The 22,936-nt window shown below is 36.9% G+C and overlaps 1 protein-coding gene across 6 annotated transcripts in view; it reads left to right on the top strand.

Moving 5' to 3' along the window:
• SGCZ (sarcoglycan zeta) overlaps nt 1-22,301 on the top strand; it is a 470,824-nt gene extending 448,523 nt beyond the window's left edge. For 3 of the 6 annotated variants that reach the window (XR_012645368.1, XR_012645367.1, XR_012645366.1), the window contains 2 exons: nt 10,577-10,898; nt 12,121-22,301. Coding sequence is in view for 2 of the 6 variants with exons in the window: in XM_074992835.1 (XP_074848936.1) it covers nt 10,577-10,771 (195 nt within the window). In the remaining 4 variants the exon portion in view is untranslated. Of the gene's footprint in view, nt 1-1,369; nt 2,086-10,576; nt 12,067-12,120 lie in introns of those variants that run through there. The other 3 variants (XR_012645369.1, XM_074992835.1, XM_074992836.1) reach the window with 3 other exon arrangements.
• The last annotated feature ends 635 nt before the right edge of the window (nt 22,302-22,936 follow it).

Below are 22,936 nucleotides of genomic sequence, written 5' to 3'. Positions count from 1 at the left end.
GGAAAGAATTGTAAAGCATTTGGAATAAATTTGTTATAACCATATTAGTAGAACTTTATGGATTAAGCTTTGAAAGATATACTTAAGAAGAACTTTAAATTATTTCAGGGGGAAGAATATAACTGTGTTTACCAAATACTTTTCCTTCAGTTCCATTTCTTGTACACTATAATCCTTAGCCTCCCACAGCATAAACTGAAAGTCTTTGCAAGCATTCTGGCTTCTGCTGTTTGATGCATTTTTCTTTTTATTTACTTCAGTATTATAATAATCCTTTTATCCGTATTATAAATAATAATGCATGACCCCAGACTGAATACTGAAGGCTGTAATTTAGTCTCAGGTTCTGCTGCCCTTTATGAAGCACTTAAGCTGCACCCTTGTGATTCAAAGCATCAGCAGAATCCTTTGATTCAATTACAGCTTGGCATTTAATTGTGAACTATGCATTACTCCATAAATAAACCATAGCCAATGGTTTAAGGCAGCAATCATTTACACATAAAATGGAAACAGACACTCTGGGCATTAAAAAATCCTATCAGCTCACAGAAGAGGAAAAAAACATTCCATCATTACAAATGCACAGCCCTGGCTGCTAGTTGACTACTAGTATATCCACATACAAATGCAGTAGAAAAGTCCAAAGATGTTCACAGCATTTTTGCATAATGCTATTTGCATCCTGTAGCCACTAGGTTTAGGTATTCCTGCAAATACATAAAAGTTTAAGATGGGCCTGAAATACACCAACATATAACAGTAAGAGAAGGTTTATTTGATGGTGGCAATGTGGCAATCCAAAATACGATTGGCTTAGCTCTTGTGAGGTCTAATTCTGTTTCAGTTGCTACATAATTACCCAGACTGCTCCCATGCAACAGGGTCTGTACTTTAGTAGTATCAAATTGGCTAACAAATGCTAAGTATAATAAAAAAAAAAAAAGGAGACTCTGGTTATGGCTGCACAGCTGCTGGGAGCAAGTCTTGCCACCCAGATCAATAGAGTGGTGTTAACAGTGCATGTGCTAGTGAACTAACAAGAGCAAATAGACATCCCACCTTGAGTTGGAGATTGGTCTCTGAAGCCTGAAAGGGAGAGGGATGGGATTCAGAGGCAATGTGGTATATGTTCCCACAATACACTGCTGCAGTACTCGCTTTAAGTTCAATTTAAACTACTTGAATGTGGCAGCAGTAAGTTGATTTTGTGGGGAACATGTGGGAAGGTAAAGATGCTCAAAATTGAATGGATAAAACCCCGTGTTAAGAAGTCAGTTTTAATAAAAATCAGTTTTATCTCAGTGTAGAAGCAGCCTGAGATCAGAATTCAGCTGCAGGTCAACTGAGTATTTACATACCTCCATAGGTTTGGAAAGAAGTATCAACCACCTGACCTATTGACATCTCAGCATACAGAACTTCGAGTTACCTTCCTGGAGATAGACTACGTGATAGACGTTGGCTTGAAGAAGAGAAACCCTATTGCTTTCAGAGTCAACAGCCCCACTGCCATTATACCCCAGAGCTAGGGCACCATTTTCTTTTGTATAAAAATTTTGGAATTTTACGGATTTTTGGTATGCATTAGAACAAACACAACTTTGAAATTTCTAACTCCTTGAAATACAGTTACTTTTCTCTGCTTGGCTCCAGTATACTCTGAGTAGGAAGGGATGTTTGAAGGCAAGTATAATTTCACGGATGGAATAATACCTGAGATGAATTAATTAACACTTAGTGATAAACAGAACTGGGGGGATAAGCAAGCAGTAGACAGCAAATCTATCCCATTACCCTGAAATATAATTAACAATTGTATCCTGGTTTTCATCTTCAGAGCTCTTTGTAAACTTTAACTAATTGTTCCTCACCACTGTGAGGCAGAAATGTAATTAGATGAGCTGGAAAAGAACTTGGCAATGAAACACTTTTTTCATCAAAAATGCCAAGTTGTTGAAACCACAGCAAAACAAAATTTCAAATTCATCAAAATCTCCTATTTTGACATTTTCAAAGTAAAAAGTTCTGATTTTTTTCTTCAGAACACCTTTTCACATACCCTGTGTCTACATGTGCCCCTTCCTTTCGAAAGGGGCATGTTAAAGAGTGGGTTCAAAAGATGCTAATGAGGTGCTGCAATGAATATGCAGTGCCTCATTAGCAGAATGGCGGCTGCGGTGATTCAAAAGTGCGGCTTTTCGAATCGCGTGCTGCCCATGGAAATGGGACTTTCTGAAATGTCCCCCGCCCCAGTTTTTGAAAGCCCTTCTTCCGATCACCAGCTAGGAAGAAGGACTTTTGAAAACTGGGGGGGTCCTTTCAAAGGTCCCATCTCCACGGGTGGTGCGCGATTTGAAAAGCCGCACTTTCGAATAGCTGCAGCTGCCATTATGCTAATGCTGAGCTACATATTCATTGCAGTGCCTCATAAGCATCTTTTGAATCTGCTCATTAACATGCCCCTTTTGAAAGGAAAGGGCATGTGTAGACCCAACCTTAAATATTAAGTTAATGTATATTTAAAAAAAAATTAAAAAATCAACATAATTACAAAATGCTTTAAATTTATCAAAGAAAATGGACCGATCCAATTTGATTTCTTTTTTCAATTATCAGCTCATGAAAATTCTTGAACTTTTTTACTTTCAGGAGAGGAAGGTTTTATTTTTCTTTTTTTCAAAAACCTTGGAAATTCTTGCTGTATATGGAAAAACATTTTCTGTCAAGCTCTAGTAGTAAACACTATTGAGGAGAAGGAAACTGGCCTATCCATGTGGTTAATTACCTAAATTCCTGCTGTAAATCAGAAGAAACACTGTTGAAACTGGGCATTCCTAATTCTCAGTTCTGTGCTTACTATACTACCAGGCTTAATCTGAGGACTTTTTTGGTAAGACTTAAAATATTTCTAATGCAAAGATTTAACTGATGTGTCAGGGAAACAGCCATCCATAGCTATGTTAGTCAAAGATATTTTCAAATAAAATTTCACAATTTTTATCCAATGCAATTGTCATATAAAGCCAGCTTTGGACATGCATCTAGTTTTACTAGTGTGTAGGAGCCTGTGGATTTTATTTCAACTAATAAAGGGTGAAGCCATCCATATTTCTCATTAATAGAGATCGTTAAATACTTCTAATTGGATAATTTATTGTATACACATGGCCTCTTTCGCAAGTTGGGCACAATTTTCTTGAATTAATGATTTTTTTTTTCATTTATGTGATAATATATTATTCCTTGCACTGAACAAGCATAGTCAAAATTTAAGTGTTTCTTATATGAAGTTGGGTAGTCAAGTCATATGGTATTGTAGCTGTGCCTCATTGGAAGCACATGCTAATATGTTCAGGGCAAACACATTATAATTCAATTTCTGTGAAGACTTGAGCCTGTGCTCTGACAATTGGTCGTCCACAAATATCTGTGCTTTGTAAATGTCTCTCAAAAGTTCACAGAAAACAAACTTAAATGAGATCTTGCCTGAATTCATTAAAAATGGGAACAAGTAACTATGAATATTTTGTTTCATCTTTTATATTGCAGCGTCTCAGACAGTATCTCTGTTTAGGATGATTTAACTTTACAAAATAAATTATTTCATGAATGAAGAATTTTTAAATATTTCTGAATAACTCCCATAAGTAGCTGCTTTGACATTAGAAGAGCCATGAATTCTCACCTTCTTGGTAGATATTAATAACAGGAGAATAACAAAAAAAAGTCTGACACCAAAATACAGGGCATGACAACATCTAACTTGTATGTAGTGTTTTTTCTTCAAAGTATTTTACAAATTTAACCAACATGTTACTACACTTGGCTCCATCACCAGCTTTTTTTATGCATCCTCAAAAAGCCATTCATTACCTCATGCTCATTCTGCTTCTGCAAACAGATGCCCTAATGTGCATTGATATGTTGACACAGAGTCTCATGCCTTTCAGGCTATTACTGAATAGACATAGGGGTCTAGACTTGTGCATCTATTTTAAGACTGAAAGTCATACATAGCAATAAACAGTTGAAAATTTGGATGCCAAGAAAATGACTGCTGCTGTTATTAAACAGTTTTTCCATATTTGCTTGACAGAAAAATGATACAAATCAGTCTAAATCTCTGAGATCAGAACCACTTGGGCAAACCAATCTGAAATGTAACTTGGATCATTACCCCCACATAAGGGCAGGATGAAATAATCTTAATATATTAACTCTGAATTATATTCGTATGTGCAAAGGTTTCAAAACACAGAAAATCACAAAGGAAAATTAAAGTGTTTTGATTTTTACCTCATGAAGGCTTGAAAGATTTTTTTTTCCTTCCTTCCTTCTCATAATGTCCAGTTTTATCAGTTGGAGACTGAATTCAGTGAATGAGTGTTGAAGGAAATGACTAAAACTAAAAGTGACAAAGTTATTTAAAAAGAACGGCTGCATGAAAACAGACTTTAAAAAGGCTGCTGTTTGGGCTCTAAACTTGCTTTATTTATTTATACCGGTTAACCTCACTAGTCTGGTACTCTGTCTGGCAACATCTGTAATCTAGCATAATTTTAGTTAACCAGATGTCCACTTATCATGGGTGTGGCTAAGTTTTCCAAGGTGCCATAAAGTTTGTTTACAGTCCTGACACTCGGTGTTCTGTGCTGTTATTTAGCTGTATTTACTTCTAAATGTACTGCGAGAGCCCAGTATGCAGTGGAAGTGTTTGTAATGCTGCTAGGAAATATTGACCTCTCAGCAAATTCTCATCCTCAGCTGGTCAGGTCCAAAGTGTGCTAGGTAAATATTTTAATAATAGAAGCATTTTTTCTTTACCACCAAGTCACATCCTTAGAACAAATGGAAGTTTCCACTTTAGATTTCACTATTATGTCTAACAGCTAATCTGTTTCATCTCCCCTGCCTACACCAAACACACAACAGATGTTTCCAAAACTCTAGGATAAATAAAATTTAACTGTTGTCACTGAACAGACTACAGCTGACAGCGTAGTTTCTCTGAACAGATATGAGAACACGCATTCAGTGCTTTAACAAGTCAGAGTTTATTAAAGGGCAGGGAACTTTTGCTCAGAACAATTCTGAAAACTCTTTGTTCTGTTTTTTTTATTTAGTCTGTTACAATTGTTTGGTTTAATATAATAGCTTTTCCTATTTTTTCTGTCTAATCAAATATCTTGTATTCTACTAGTGGAAATTGTCCTTTCTTTGTGAATGTCATGCAATGCCTGGTTCTGGCCTAGATATGACTTGTGAATGGCTATAACAGAAAGCTTGCAGTACCGAATTTTTAAAAGGAAACCGTTTAATTAACATCCAAAGCTAATGTCAAAGTTCACTTTTTCATGGTATTGCTATTGAACATTAAATAAAATCAAAGAATATCATAATCTTGTTGCCCAAATCCTATAAGCCCAACCTAATTTTGTGAACACATCCCTTCTAGTACCTCTAGATACTTTAAATATTTCTCATGACTAGAAGTTATGGATTCCCCTTGAATTTTGGGTCTTTTTTTCAAAAGGATCATTTTGCTTTGTGTTACCTGTTCCGAAGATCACTATGTCACACGGTTGTCTTGTCAAATAATAACATTGTGCCATTTTTTTCTGTTACCACTCCATTTGTGAGATGTCATGTTGCAAGGCTGAATGCGGGTCTCGGCATAATTAACCACATGCACAAAACAAGAATGCTGAATTTTATATTGCAGTAAAATCAAAATCCAGTTTTCACAGCATCGTAATGTGAAACTTGAAGCAGAAATTAAAGTGAAGCAACAGTCCAAATCTTCAGACGACTAGAGAAAAAATTACAGCAGATTCTCTACTGATTCACTCCAGAGAAACTCTAGTGAAGTTCTCATATACAGCAGTACAACACATCCATATTAAATTCTGCACAACTGTAGCCACACTGATATAAAAACCATTATAGATCTGAAATCTAGATTTTAAACCTATTGAACTTCCCTAAATTAATTTGTCTCTGAATTAGAGTGTATCTTTTGAGGAAGAAAAATCTTGATTTTAAAATTTCCAGCGATAGAGAACGTATGACAATCTGATGAAGTCACTCCAGGAGTGATTCAGAGTTAAACTTTTTACCTTAATTTCTAGTCTGAAAATTGTCTAGCTTTAACTTCAGTAATTGGATTTTGGTTTAGTTTATCTTATTAGGAGGAATAACTGTGTACTGTAGGTATGTTAAACTATAATTGTCAGCCTTAACCATTGCTTTGCTAAATGTAATAAATAGTTTTCCTGTAATGATTTTACATCTCTTTTCTAAACATTTCAATTTAATCAAAGTGCTTGTTGAATTATGGACAGCTGAACTGAACACAAGATTTCTGAGGCAGTCTCACCAATGCCAAATACGGAGGCAATATCACCTCTTATACAGTGGTTGCCATTTACTGGCCACCCACTTGTGACCACAAATGACTCCATAGTACATTGTCTGTTCCCCCTATTTGGGGCCACATAGGAACTCCCCACAGTCTTTCTTGCAATTATCCCCAACCATTGAGTGGAGCTGGGTTAATAGTTGAAAGTCGTGAAGAATGATCCAGAGTGTCCCCAGATTAACCACAGTAGTTAAAATTTCTCACAATGGTCTGCCGCATATGGGACTCTTATTCTACCCCAGACTGTTGTTCCTGAACCTGTTGATCTTGTCCTTCTACCAACAGTGCAGCCTTCCAACTCTGCCATCCTTCTCCCTATCACCACGCTCTCTGTTCTCAGGGAGAAACCAATATATACGCTGCAAAATATAACGGTTTTATATTTTTCCCACATCATTGATAAAAATGTGAAATAGTGGAGAGCTAAAAGTCAGTCCTTGTGAGGCCCCATTAGAAACACACCCACTCAATGCTGAGACCCATTAGCCAGCTCGTAAGCCATTTAATGTTCACTTTGTTGATTTTTATATTGGTTTAGTAGGTTTTTAAATCAAGGTATTTTGTGGTAACAAGTCAAACATTGTACAGAAGACTAAATATATTGCATGAAGTGTTATGTTGATCAGCAAAACTTGTAATCTCATCCAAAAAGGAAAGCAAGTTAGTTTTGTAAAATCTATTTTCTACAGCCCCCTCTTGATTAGCATTAAGTATACTACTCTCCTTTAATTCTTTATTAACGAAGTCCATTGTCAGGCATTTTATTATTTTGCCTGGGAGTGAAGTCGTTCTGACAACCCTATAACAATCCATGTCATCCTGTAAATGCTTTCTAAATATTGGCCCACCATGAGCTTTTTTCCATTCCTCTGGAGCTTCCCCAGTGTTCCAAGACTTACTGAAAATTGCCATTACCAGCAAAGAGTCCTCCTCAGCCAGCTCTTTAAAAACCCTTAGATGTCAGTTGCCCACAGCTGTTGATTTTCAAAAAATCTGATTTTACTAGCTCAGTTACTGGATTTTTTCTGAATTTTGGAGTTGCATTGGAAAGTATTTAATGATCATGCTATATATCATTTTATTTATTCTCAGACAAGAGAAATATGTACTGAATGTCTTTTTTGCATTTTTGTTGACATTTCTACCATTTCCATGCAGTAATGAAATAATATAACTGTTGAGATTCATTTTTGTTCCTAATAGACTTTAAAAAAGCTCTCCTCCTGATTGACTTTAACTTTGCTGGTCATAGCTTTCTCTTTTTATCCTTTTAATTTTCTTGTTCAGATCCTGCAGTTCTTGGCTACTACTTTATATTCTTTTCTATGACCTTATTTATAATTGCTTGTATATCCCTTCCAAGCCAGATTGTTGTTTTTAGTTTTTCTTTTCTTTTCTTTTCATAACAAGTGTAGCCTCCTATTTAAATTGTGGCATTCTACCACTCTAGCAATATGTCTGTCAACAGTTCCCAGTTCTCATTCCATTTTTGTTGCATAATTTTTCCAGCTTTTTATAACTAACTCTTTTAATAGTGTATGTTTGATGTACCTGGCCTTTATATTTATGTGTAAACACAATAATCAAGTTGTGATCACTTGGACTGAGTTTTTAATTCTGTGATCTATTATACTTTATCCGGCTGGATGAAGTCTAATATAGAATTCTCCTATGTGGGATGCAACATTTTTGAATTAGGAAAATGTAATCTAGAGTTTTTAGAAATTCCAAGGATTTTGTACTACTGAAAGCATTTACCCTCCAGCCTATGATATTCAGCTTGAAATCTCTTGCCGATGATGCAGTGTTTCTCACCACATTTCACAGATAGGTACTTAACAAACTGGTCCTAATTATTCCTAGTGTGATATGGTGATCTGCAGAAGGTACCAAGTAGAGTTTCATGCTGTGCTTTATCTGTTGGAACATGGATCCATGAGCATTCAAGATAATTTGCTTCTTGAGTTGTCAGTTACTTAGAAACACATGGTTCCATTTCTTACATAGAGGGCCACTCCTCCTCCCTTTTGGCCTCTTGATTTAGGCTTTTTTGCTTAAACAAGTTCTGACCATTTACTGTAGCAGTCCAGTCATGATGATCTTCCCAATGGGGTTCAGTAATATCAAATAGGTAAAATTTATGCCCATGAATGAGCAATTCCAACTCTTCTTCTTTATAACTCAGGCTCCTAAAACTACTGTACAAACAATTAAATAACTTCTTTTCACGTCTTTTGATGCTTGGATTAATTTGTTTGTAAGCATCTTAGGTTTTTTTTTTGCTTTGTTTTGTTTTGTTTTGTTTTTATTTGCTAAATCAATGTTTATTTCTACATTTCCTCTTTACACCCTCCTTTTTTGTTATTAGTTTAACAGCCATGTACCCCGATGAGATTGGTTATACTTCTGCTGACCTGGAGGCCTTCCTAATTATAAAGGCCTCTCTTCCCAGAGAAAATGAATCAGTATTCCACAAAACCAAAATATTTCACCTTATGACACCTAATTTGCCAATGCTTCACTTCCAGATTCTCATGCTTTCTGTCTTCCTTCAGTCATGGGAGAGGAAGGATCACCAAGGAAATCAATTGGACTTTTTTCTTCTTCAACACCTTTCGAGTTCCCTGCTGTCATTTAATATTTGTGAGATGACCTGTGAAACTGTCCTTTTTCTTAGAGTGCAATCTCCAACAAGAGTAATCTGTCTTCCTTGGACAGTTGGCCATCTCTTTGTTGGCACAATTGTCTTGAGGATTGTGATATGCCCCATACAGATCTCTGGTCCATTCTTCCTCTGAGACCTTCACAGAGATTGTTTGTAGTTTCCTCACTGAGAAGATACTAATAAGATACTTCTGTATATTTCCTCTCTGTCTTCCCTCTGATCAGCCTTCCCATCCTTATCCATTTCCTGTTGAGGCATGACAGTGTTTTCCCATTGCTTCTCTACCATTTGAAGTTGGGGTTCAATATAGAAAAGTTTGCCTGCTGACCTGAGCAGAGGTGCATGTGCCATGCAGTTATACATTCTATATATTTGCTGCCCATAATGTGGTAGAGAAAATGTCAAAGCACTGTGCAGTATTTCAGGATCTCCACCATCTCATGAATTTCATAGTGCTAGTTCCAGGGCTTGTAAATGCACAGAAGCACCTTTTACCATTTTGAGTTTCCAGTGAGGCACGTAGGGCAGTGGCTGATCTTGTGTTACCTCATTGGAGGGAAGAGCGCCACACTATCTCCCTTGGTTCATTCCTCTTTAATTAAAAATATCCCAAACCTTTCAAAGTTCATGTTTTTTCAAAGGCTTATTTCCCTCTATCAGTCTGTCCTTCTGAAGGACTTCCCTTTTTGTTTTATTATTCATCTGTTTTGATGAAGATTCATTATATTGTACTTATTTATTCAGCAACCTAAGCAATTTGGCAGATGGCTGAAGTACTTTCTAAATGTTATAAAATTATTTATACACAAATTCATGGTCACATTATCCTTTCCAAACCAGCCAGTTTCAGAACATTTAGCGATGGAAGAAATTAAAAAAGACATTTCTGACTCAGATACAATGTTCAAAAACCAACTAATTATGATTTGAGTGTACTCAAAAAAAAAAAAAAAAAAGACAACCCTTTTTCATCTAATTTGATGTTCAATAAGCATGTTATCTAGTGTATGTGAACACATTCTTTAACTGTTATGTATATATAACTACTGTCAAGACTATGGAGTAAAGCATATTTCACCACAAATAGTCTGCTACTTAAAATAATACATGGGAGAATGACCTTTCATATCACTTCATACTTGTTAAAATAAACATTGTTTAAGGCAGGGAGATGCTACTGCATGGAATGAATGAATTTCCACCATAAAAGATAAAAGACAAAAATTAACCTGTTTGGGAAATATTCTTGGAATGTTGTCTGGGTACATGCTTATGGTTGAATAAATATGTAGCACGTAGAATTAAGAGATATTTACATAAAATTATGTGCCCTAATGTGTGTTCAAAATCACATGAGAGCAATATCAGTAGAATTTTATGATGTTAAGATATTAGTCTCTCAAGTTCACATTACAATAAAGTTTAAAATATTTTATATAAAGTATGGAAAAGGAAATTACATTCAGTTGTTTCTTTTTTCCCCCTCATAGATATTTTTAAACGCAGATATAATCCGACTGGGAAATCTACCAATGGGTTCCTTTTCATCTTCCCCGTCTAGTTCCTCAACTCCTCGACAGACTATCTATGAGCTCTGTGTTTGTCCCAGTGGTAAACTGTACCTTTCCCCGGCAGGAGCAGGCTCTACTTGTCAATCCAGTAGCAACATCTGTTTGTGGAGCTGAAATGACTCCAGTTTCTCCTCACACCAGAATAGCCTTTTGTTACTATCCCTCTGCTTCACAGTTCTGCTTGGTTTCCCTTGTGACAAGTTTGAAGCTTCAAATGGCCTGCAGAGCAACTTCTTCCAGTGTAAGCAGGAATACAACGCTGCCTTCTCTCGCGGCTCGTGTTACCAATCAACGTAGAGATGGGAGTGAGATATTCAAAAATAAATGTAATCTTCATCAGGAAACCTGGATCATAATATCATCTGTTGTCCAAAAGGGAGAATAACACAGGTGCCTTTGCTACATGAAGTGAAGCACATAGTTTTAGTTTTATGCAGGACGTGGATATGAACTGCTTACATAAATACAGTACTATACAAATTTGCCCAGAATCTAATCATGAGATGAATAGGTTACCCTGTGTGATAATTAACTTTCCTGTCTGAAAGCACAATTTTCCATTCATCTTTTTGAATGTACACTTTTATCCCTGAATTTTAAAATTTTGAAGCATTGTGTGATGCTTGCTTTACTAAACAATTAAAATACAGTACATGGTTTTTAACAAAAAAGAGAGACAGAATCCCTCCCTGAGTTTTGTTTCTTTAAAACAAATGTGTTGTTATTCTTTGTCTACAGTCTAGGTTTTGTATATTAGGTAAATTTTGGAAGCACTCAGCAATATTAAATTTACAGAGTTCAAAGGACATTGGCTCTTGTTTGTCAGATATAAATAGCCTTACACAGTAATTAGTAGGTCATTGCACAGAAAGTGATTGCTTTAAGTAAAACATACAGTTCTGCAAAAGAAGCACAGGATAAAGAGGGAAATGTTGGTTATGTGAAAATGACTGATCAGATAGGTAATTTTCAGAATACCTAGAGACAATCTTCAAAGGTACATCTTGTCTATTTTATAGCTCTGTCTGTCCACTGCCATTTGAACATAATACCAACGAAATACATACATGCTAATGTAATGCATAAAACCAAGAAACAATTCATTACCCAACTGGAGTGGCAGCCTCAGAATTATTACCCCTTTTCTTCGATGGTCTGTTATTAAGGGCCCCCCCACAATATTAGCATTAAGAATCCATGAGAAAATAGGAAACAACAGAGAATATTAACAGGTACGTTATTAGGTTGACTACACCAGGTCTGTGCTCAGGTAATGCTATCATACTTCCACTCAGTTCTCAGTTGTAACTCTCTTTGAGTAGCTTGACATGGGAACTTAGTTCTCTTCCATTTTCCATTGCCTGTTTGTTTTTTAGTAGTTGAGCTCCTACAAAAGACACTGTGGTATGTTGTTGATAAATATGTCACACTGCTGCTTAACAAGAGTATCTTGAAACTTGCAGAACCCAGGAAGGTAAAACAGATAAAAATGTTTCCTATTGTGGGAAGATGACTCTGTAACAATAAGGTAAGTGTGCTTTTAAATATTATCTTTTGAGTTATCCCACACACTTTTAGCTGTGCCAAACACCAGTGCAATGATGAGCTTCCAAAGCTTATCTTGAATATAAGGAAAGTAGTACTGGGGGTAGTAGTAGTAGTAGTAGTAGGCATCCTTCAGTCTGCATAGACTATGGATCGCGCCCTTTAAAGTTTCAATTGAGGACTTCATTTACAGCATCTATTGTGACTATGAAGACCCACACGAGAGTGACAGTCCTTGCTGCATCTCTTGCAGTACTGGGGGAGGGGGATAAAAATAAAAATTGAAACTTGGCATCCGTCATAATGTAATTAATTTTATATTTTAGTGTCATCTAATAGGGTTCATTTTATTCACAACAGGTGACATTCACCCTTATGCAGAAAACCAGCATAAGGCCTCTACACTGCTTCACAGGTACTTGGCCAGGTTCTAGTCTTTTGTGTAGGGGTGAATGTCATCTGAAAGGAAGAACTAGTACTACACCCGAAAGGAGGAATCATTCTCTCCACTACTACTTGGTCAAATAAGAATTTTGAATTCTCTATCTCCTTTGTGCAGATTTGTTCAACAGTTAACTATTTACAGTATTTACTTTGAGATTTTAAAATAAACTTCTGTTATCAGTCATTTGTTTTCCTTTTGCTAGCAAGCTCATTCTCTGCCATAGAGGACATAAAGCAGCAGCATTATCAGAGTACCTTTGACCTTCTGAGGAAAGAGCTCTCCTTTATTTTGCACATAGGTAACAGAATGTATGTGTAGACCTCATCAGGACAAACGGAGAGGAGGATACCACTGAATGAGTTTGTGTGTATGAGCTCATACATTCTGTCACCTTTGACCGCATGCATATGCTAGTAATTTAAAAGATGTGCAAAACATTGCAGAAAAACATTGGCATGATGAATTTAACCCCTTGTGCTATTCTCAAAATGTATGTGAACAGACTGAATCTTTGTTTGCTGTTCAGAGTGCATTGAGGAGTGTTAGTACAAACAACTATCAGCTTGTAGGAATGGCTTGCAATAGTTTGCTATGAGTATTCCCTGGAATATTCTCCATTCATGATATTCTAGCTGTACAACTTATCCCCTGAATCACACAGCTGAGCTCTGGTTCCCTGGCTGGGTGACCTAACTTGTATAAACTACTACTACTTCTTTGTGAACTGAAATTCATTACACTCCGAAAGCAAATTTAATTATGTTATGGGATTAATTTAGGCTACAAGACTGTGCATTTACCATTAGCATCTGTATGAAAACCATGTTGTCAATTTTTACAAATGTTAATGTGAGTCTTGTATAACTGAATGTTTCAAGTTAAGCTCCTGAAAACAAGTGAGCTCGTAAGAACCTCTGCTTTCATTTTGTTAAGAAAATAAGTTTCTAGCTCTCAAGATTACAGTGAAAAACTTAAAAATGTAACCCAATATTAAAAAAAAAATCAAAAGAAAAATAATGATTTAGGGCAAATTATTTTATCATGCTTTCTTATACCTGATGGATGAACTTTGAGTGCTTGAAATAGGCAGTACTGAAAACCTTACCACCTATGTATATTTCTGAAGGGCAAATAGGAAAGAATTCTGAAACAAAGTATATGTTACCAGTTCCTAAACTGCTTTAATGAACGTTTCTCCATATTTCCCAGTTCCACTGGTGATAGTGCTAAAAAAATGCAAAGTTTTGCACATCCTGGCAAAATATCAGTTTTTATGGAGGGCAAGTGGATGCTGTAAACAAGCCAACCACACAGAAACCGTCAGTGATACCACAATATTTCTACTATCCATTTTATGAAGCTGAGGTGTCAGCTAAGGAGTCCACATGTGCAACACGGAAGATTGTTTTATATAACTCTCCTTGCCACCTGCTACCTTGCAGCCTGCCACTGTGCTGTCTTGCTCAGTCTCTTTGGTTTCTTAAATGCATTTATGGCCACTTATAATATCTACAATTCTGTTCATGATAAAGCAGCTGCAACCCTTTGTTTAACTGGCTGAATTTCTGATACCCCCTCTTGAGAAAATATATGCACCATTGTGGTATGGCTAAGGCAACAGCTTCCCAGTATTCTGGTCATTACATTGTTGCAGCTGTATGGAAGAATTGAGAGTCCTGAAAGCATTTTTAGATCTTTTTTCTTTTAAATTAGCAAACAACCAATTAGGAAAATATTTCTATTTATAATAGCTGGGTCTAAAACACATCTTCTGTGGTGATTTATAATATATGAATACCTGTATCACATAATGCCTCCTTTTATTATCCTTGTCAGATTGGGCATTACTGATGTGGTTTGTAGTTGACTGACCACCTCAGAATTGCTCACACAACAACAATGAAATATAAAAAAGACCTGGTCAGCTACATGTATTAATATATATGATAGTATAATAGTTGTAAAAATGTTCCTGTTATAATAGGAAAGGATACTGTCTCTTATTTACAAAATAACAACACTGAGTGACCTCTTTGAGAGCTGTAACCTGTGTGGTTTTGCATTGCAACTCATTCATTGGTTAAATGTTAAAGACCAAAGACCGACACTTCTGTTATAGCTTGTAGTATGACACAGCTGCTTCCACTAATTCTATTGAAGGAAGAGAGAAGTTGTAATTACAACATGAAATGGTAATGTGTTTTTGCTCTGTGTAGCGTTTTGAGCTGTGGGTTATTTTTCCCCAGAGAGGATAGTGTGTCAGTGTTGTCCAATTACATTGTTCTTCAGACATAACAGGGTCTTTCACTACTTGAGATCACGAGAAAAAGAAAAAAATGTGTATTCCAAGATGTTCCAAAAAGTTATTTGCTTCAACTGAATCTATAATTTATATTGTTTTGCTTGCTCAGTGGATAACAAAATTCGGTTTAGACTAATTTAGAAACACAGGGCTATTTAGTATGGATTGATGAAATAACCAGAGGGACTGAACAAAGTTAATGATGGATGTTAACAATATTCAGATGTAATAACCTGTGATTCTTTTATTAGGGTTTCTAAATCATTGCTTACATGTTAAAATAAAAGCCAAACAGAATATCGGAGTGATCAGCTGATCCACTATCATGCAAAAGAGAAGAGTTTGGGTGTCATATAGTTTAAATCCATATTTCAAGAAAGGTCTGCTAACCATTTTTGTTTGGTTTTGTAACTATCATGTTGATGCTTTTCTTGTGTGTATAGATATATATAAAAAGATGGAAATATTTTCTTACACATACTATGCAAAATGTTTATAAAATTGCAATATTACCAAAATTACAAAAGCTGTGCTTTTGTACTCTTGCTTTATGTAAAACAAGCCTTTTTCTATTTAAATGGATTGTTTATCTTATAAATTGTAGATAACATATTTATTCAAAAGCAGTGTATGTTATATTCCAGATTTTTTTAAGTGAAATAACCGCAAGGTTTTGGAAGTTGGAAATTACTTTTGTTGAAAAGGTGAAACTTCTGCAGCACGTAATCAACGCCTAAAATTTACAATCTGTACTGTACTACTTTGTATTTGGTTTTAGTATTTTCATCTGGTGCTATTGTATAACCACTTTTAATGCGATAGGCGAAATAGGAAAACAATGAACCAAACTAGTTCAGAATGCTTGAATGTCAAGGGAAGAATAGAAATGTTACTACTGATGAGAAATGTGTGATTTTTCTGAGTAAGTTATGTTTAAAGATAACTTCTTTTTGGCCATTACATGTTCATTTTTTCTAAATTTTCAATTTTGTAATGTTTTTCTTGGTTGAATCTAATTTTCTCAACTACATACAAAACAGAAATGGCTCGAAATGGTTTTCCATTAAAAAAAAACGGAAACATATTTAGATTGACTGCTAAGTGAGTGGACTTTGTAACCTGCAAAATGCATGGATTTTATTTCCATGCTCAGCTTGGATAAAACTAAGGATATGGTTCTAATTTATACTAAGGCCACTTTATACCACTCCTCTGAAGAAAAGGAACATGAATTACTTTTGTACATATTTTGACACCTCTTAACTCTAGAGCTGATTGGGAATTTTAGAGAAATGTTGGTAGGCTTAAGAAGTCCTGTGGTAGTGAAAGCAATACTGTTGGTGAAAACAGGTTAGTGTCAACAAATTTCTCAACTAAAATATTATTGGAAAAAAAAAAGTATATAAGATGTTTATTTCCAACACTTTTGAAACAAAAACGATCAGTTTTCCCAGTTTTACTTTGTTTCAAAATTTAAATTCATTGAAAAAAGTTGAAAAATAAAAACAGGTTGATATTTAAATGAAATATTTCCAAATGATCAAAGCAAAATGTTAACAATACTTTGGCTTTTCAGTTCACAAAAATTTTTGAGATTGACTTTCCCCAAAGTAGAACAAGAAAAAATTATGAACTCTTGAAAGTATTAGCTAGGTAGTACTCCATTTTTAATTTAAACTGACAGGGTGGTGTAAAGTGGCCATAATGTAAGTGTGAATCAAGCCCATGTTTACTAATTCAAAATTTTAAGGAAATTGCAATATTTAATAAAACAAAAATATTCCAATCCATTCTATTCAGGTTTCAGTTATTCATTCCCATCCCACTGAGCCTCTATAAGTAAGTATAATTTTATTTACTCTTATAATTTGGAGAGAATATACACGGATCACATGAAAATGGAACTGATAAATATAGACAGTTTTCTCTAAAACAAGAACTCACCTGAAACTTTTCTTGGGCCTTGAGTCAAACTCAAATCACATGATTTTGCATTTTTTTAAATCGAGCCAGGACTGGATGAGAGAGTGCTGGAATACCCTGAAGAAATCATCTACTGTGTATCTGGCCAGACCATGTCGGGAAGCATCAGATTTACTACAAATAAATAAACGAGACAGAAACCATTTCTGGACCAATAAGACTGAGAAACAACCAAGCTTTAGGAGCTTCTCTGATCATCTAACTCTTACCTCAGAAAAGAGGTAAAGCAGCATGGCCTGGTGAAGGCCAGGCTTGGAGAGAGAGGCCCCAGCCACAACCCTTCCAGCCCATCAGAGCCCTGTCCCTGTCTGTGGCTATTAGGCTGGTGCTGCTGTCCCCACTGCAAGACTATCAAGGTATATCTCTACTTACCACATATTCAACACACCATAATTGATCCTCCAGAGTTTGACTTTGCCGTATCTGTGAATATGTGGCAAAATTGATCTCTTCGGGCTCGGACGTCAACCCTGGTACTCCAGGCTATTGCATGAAGTTAGAGATGTCAGCTCCAGCCTGAAGAGCCCGATCTATGCCAGGGAACAAAGTCGATCCTGATATGTCGACTCGAGCTATGCTAATAGTGTAGCTAGAATTGCATATTTGGAATTGACATTGTTCCCTAGTGTAGATCAGGCCTATTGCATCCCTCCATCCCCCAGCACCAGGCTGCCCAAGCTTCTTCCCTGCTCCTTCCCCACAGCCACAGGCCTGGGAGCAGCTTGGCAGTTGAGGCCCTACTGCCACGAGCAGTAGCCAAACAGCTGGGCAGCCCTGGCTCCAGCCTCAGGAGCTGCCAGTCAGTCATGCAGCACCAGGCTCCAGCCCCAGTCCCAGGATCATCTGTGGCTCTGACCCCGGTCCCAGCCACAGTGGCTAGACAGCTGTCCAGTCCTGATTCTGGCCCTGAGAACAGCTCTGGGAACAGTTGCACTGGCCTGTCTAGGGCAGCTTAACTGCAGCCCGTGCCTTCCCAGCTGGCTGCCAGGGCAACCACACTGCAGCTGGAGCCCAGTCTTTCCAGCTGGCTGAAGTGTGGTGGGCAGGGGCACCCCAGTTTTTTTAGGAAGGCCCTTGCCCCTATTGCCCACCACCCATGTAAATAAGCATTAGAGGCTGTTTTCGGAGAAAAAGAAACAACAGTGGGCCTTTGCTCTGGCCAAGTTACAATTGGCACAGGACCTGAGCAGCCATTTCAGCTGACAGAGATAACCCAAGTACCATTACCTCACCAGGTGAGCCCTCCCCCCCCCAACATGCTTAGGACAGGGTTGAGAGGAGGGACAGCATATTTTTCACCTAGCCTATTTCTCCATGCCAGGGAGTCTGACCCAGTGAACGCTTTTAAAGTTTGTGCTTTCTGATGTGTGCACTTTTCCTACTATCTTTGATATTCTCACCCTAAGTACTGTTGAAATTCACTAGAAGGCAAATCCTCCTCCTGCCTTCCACATGTGGGAACAGGTGCACTTATTTGCAAGATTTCATCACACATTTTCGGGTCATATGTGAGTTAGTTGGAGGTGCACTTCAGTGAGGATTGCAAGGTCAGAAACTTTATTTTGTCCAACAAGATAACTGTTGGATCAGTAAAAATGACTGCTATATGCTCAGGAGAATAAAAACACAGGAAAGAGTCCCAGTTAGTTCTATTATAGGGAGAGTTATGTGATTATCCAGTTTCCCATAATGTTTTCTCCTTAAAAACCACAAACGAAATCTACAAAAAGTATCAAAGAAATCCATAACATTTTCTATGTTAACAGTATATATATGCATTGCATAGAAATAGAAATTAGAAGTTACTAGTATAGTAAGTTTATGCATCTACCGTGTACTAATAACTTTAGTATTACACACCAAAATTTAAATAATACTGCTTACAGAACTGAATAACAGCAACTAAAATATTTCTGTGGTGCAAAGCATTCTCATTTCTCATATCAGTCTTCTTGTCCAATTATTCAAGATTCTACCAGCTGCTGTGCCCACCAAAATACTTGCTCCCATTTAGCCAACACCTGGCCATCACACTGTCACTGAAGGTATGCCTGCTTGTCTAGAAATAACTCAGAGCCTGTATATTGAAAGAACAGGAGCAGATTCTGATAATTTTATTTAACTTTTTGGGCGGCAGTAATTATTCTCAGGCAGTAAATTGAAAACATCTGTCCCACATGTGCACATTAGTAATGTCGCTAAAAACTTGCTCATTTCATTCATGAACAAAATAATGAATGAATGAATGAAATCATTGTCGCCCCATAGGGCAATGCTTAACTCAGAGGAAAGAGCTTAGAGGACTGATCAGAAGGGAAAGAAAACAGGATCCTAGAAATAAATGCCTATTCTCAAATAATGAGGGTGAGCTTGAACTATGTATGTGTGCATGCATGTGACAAATAGAAGTAAAATAGGCTCAGAAGATTAAAGGCACAAACCAAAGCCTGATGAAAACAAGAATTTTTTCTATTGACATCGCAAGCCCTGTGGATCAGACTCAACCTTTACTGAATGTTTTTGCAATATAAATTTAATCAAATTACCCTATTTAATGTGCTGTTTCTAACATATATAATTACAATTAGTATAGTTCCCCTCTGAATTCCTCTAATTCTAACAGCTTGTGAAACTTGGGTCCCAGTTCATTAGCACACATTAGTCTGGTTGTGCCATGTTCCCTGATGTGTCAGAATGGAGCACTAGCAGACGAATTTAGGATCACTCACACCGTGAGACCATCAACAGAAATAGCGTACATCTGTTGGCACTGCAGTTCAAATTACATCCACTTCATTTTCTTGTCTGGTTATTGTGGGCCCATTGTTAAAAAAACTGAATTTGGGTTATGGCTTGAGTATTCCTCCTCTACCCTGAAAAATGTGCTTGTGGAAACTACTGGTTTGATCTGTCTGAAGTCTACAGTCAGTTCTAAGGGGGCTCAGTTGCCTGATGTCAGCCATATGGGCTCCTTCTTCCTACCTGGCATGCAAGGCAATAAAATGAGCATCCCACAATCAGGAATGTGGCTGGGCTTTCATGGCATGATCTACCATGTCACCAGACACAGGAGGAACCTTTCTCTGAATCTAGCATGACATTCCAGGAGAGGGCGAAGCCTAGTAGATATGACCAGTGATATTTGTCTCAGGGGAAGTGATGTGTGCTAGTAACACTCTGGTAAGGAGGCGGAGGGATAGCTTGATATGCAGGCCTCAGGACCAGGGCTACTAGTAATACAGCACCATATGGAGCCAGTTGGCTTGTGAAGGAGGAATTGTCTTATATGTGGAAAGGTCTAATGTCTCTGGATTCCACATAGACTTCCACCGTGTCTTCTGGTTTTACCAGTTGTGCTGCTTTCCCTATCTCAGTTTCACAAACTTCTGGCCTGACTAGCTCTGCTGGTTTTCTCTCTCCCAGACGGGAGGTATATCCTTCATCCTCTTCTGGGTTCTGCTGTGGGAGGTGCAGTTACAAGGGAGACCTAGTTTGAAACACAAGTGCAAAAGATGTATGAATTAAAAAGAAGGGAAAGTAGGCCAGAGAATAAGGCAGTGCAAGAGGGGAAGAGCCTAGAAAAAAAAAGGTAGGGCCAGATGAGGAGGAGTTGCCATTTAGAAAAAATGAGGGTAGTAAATTTCCTTTTTACATTTGTTTGCCTTACCAGATGTGTTTTAAAACACTGAAAGAAGAGACGAACTTTCAGGAAGCTGTTGATTTGCCAGTCTCCTGTGGGGTTAGATACAGTATGTATTACTGATAGCGAATGGAGGATATAGGTTATTTTGCAGATTATTTTAGTGTTCTCAGTGTCAAGCCTCTCCTGGTGACTTCAGAATTTTTCTGTCTGATAGTAGCAGCAAGAGAAAAGGAGCAGCTCGGGAGTAAGAGCAACAGTTATTTGTATGCACTCAGAGCCAAAGAACATCCAGCCGGGTTTCAGGAACCCTAGTGATACAAGCTCAGACCTATTACACTAATTAAATGAAAAAGAGTCAGAGACCCATTTGGGAAATAGAGAGATGTCCAGTATGTCAGTGTATGATTAAGATTAAAACTCATAGGTTTATTTTAACAAAGGAAACAGTACCTATCTATTGTATTTCTTGTATTCTCTCCATTAGGAATAACATTTGTTTAAAAAAAAATCAGTTTCTGGAAGTAGAACTTTGAGTTCTTGTGATCACCTTCACAGCACCTAGAAAATTTTATAGAAGAAAAGTTTCATATAAAAATGAAAATGGAAAACTGGTTGCAAAAGCATTAGTTTAACAAATACTAGCAACATTCTTATATCTACAACATATGATAACAGTGAAAGTTTGAAAGCAATATCTTTCCATGAAATACATTTCATTTCAAGATCTTAAAAATCCATAAAAAAGAAGCAGTGTTCTAGCACCTTAAAAACTAACACAATTATTTATTAGGTAATGAGCTTTCATGAGTAAGACCCACTTTTTCAGATCCCGAAATCCACGGGAGATTAAAGAGAGTTACTCCCCCTGCTATCATCTCCATTTCAACAGTTTCTTGTGTGAAGGAACAGACTACGTCTATCATTGTGCTTTAGATCACATACAGTAAACAGTCTATATAATTCATTTGCACAAATCCTTTAGGATTAATACAGCCACATCAAGAAAAGTTCTCTAGGCAAATCTGCACATTAGATTTACAGCAGTCATGCCAAAATTAATGTGTACCATTTGTACCTACATTTTCCTTTGGGGAAGTCAAGGACACTGTGCAGTTCTTTCTAAAGAACAGTGAATATAAACCTGTTTGTTTTGTTGGTGCATGTTAGTATATTTTTCATGAGCAAAGCACCATATGAGTAACCAATTTACTGGAGTCTCTCTACAGTATGTCTTGATTTGATTATTTACCTCCAGTTTCCAAAATCTTGCATGGATTTACCTTGATTGGTTTTATATTTTTGTTTATCTGTAGTACATTATATATAGTTTTTAGGACATTTCAATTATATATATAAACCACAAAACTTTATTAATGGCCATATGTTGCTGATAACTGAAAGGGAAAAATACATTTATGTTGTCTCTCATTTTGCAGGTATGATTTCAGTTGATTTAGGTAATAATCCTATTGAGTTATAGGAAATGTAGCAACCTTTTATTTGAATTTCACACTGTATAGTCTGTCTATTAAGCATCACTTTATTTAGACTATTGATACCTATGTCTTGACATTCCAATACAAAAATTTCTAAATAATGTATTATTCCCTTTTAGAAAAGTTGTTTATTACTAGAATCACTGGAAAAAGTATATACATGTATTACCATGTTGTGAAGTATGGCAAGCTATGTTATATCAATTTTTAAATAAATGTCAATAAAAAAAACTTTATAAATCATGGTGTGCAACCTCAAATTTTTTAACCACTCCGGTGATAGGTTATTTTAAATCATTATGAGAAAATACACCGTATTGTAAATGTGGTCTTGAGTTGCCTATTATCGTTTAGAAATTTTGAAGTATCTTCTAGACGAAAGAGAAGAGTTTTTCACCCTTTCTGGAGGTGAAATACTTTTTTTGTTGTATGTTTTCATATCATACCAGTGTTATTCTTTGGGTATATCCATACATTAGGGCTACATCTATGCGAGAAGCCTCTGTCAACAGAAGTAACTGTTGGAAGGGATTTCCCAGCAATACTTCTGTTGACAGATTGCATCTACACGTAACAGGAGATCAAAAGGCAGATGGGCTCTGTTGACAGCAGCCAGACTACCCGGCCCTCTCTCGACAGAACAGCTGACTAGAACCTCTGCAAACACCGCTTCCTGGTGAATCGAAAGCCCTGTCTGTCGACAAAAGGGTCTACTCTGTTGAGAGGTATTATACCTGTTGATAGATGTGCCAGCTTTTGGCAACAACTGTCAACGAAGCACATTTTGCATGTAGACGCTCCATGGTTTTCCCGACAAAAGCCCATTTTGCTGACAAAAGCCTTGTGTGTAGATGTAACCTATCAG

This window comes from Carettochelys insculpta, chromosome 4 (assembly GCF_033958435.1).
Source record: "Carettochelys insculpta isolate YL-2023 chromosome 4, ASM3395843v1, whole genome shotgun sequence".
Lineage (NCBI taxonomy): Eukaryota > Metazoa > Chordata > Testudines > Carettochelyidae > Carettochelys > Carettochelys insculpta.
The sequence above is the reverse complement of the archived record's forward strand: the minus strand, read 5'-3'. Positions and strand labels throughout refer to the sequence as shown.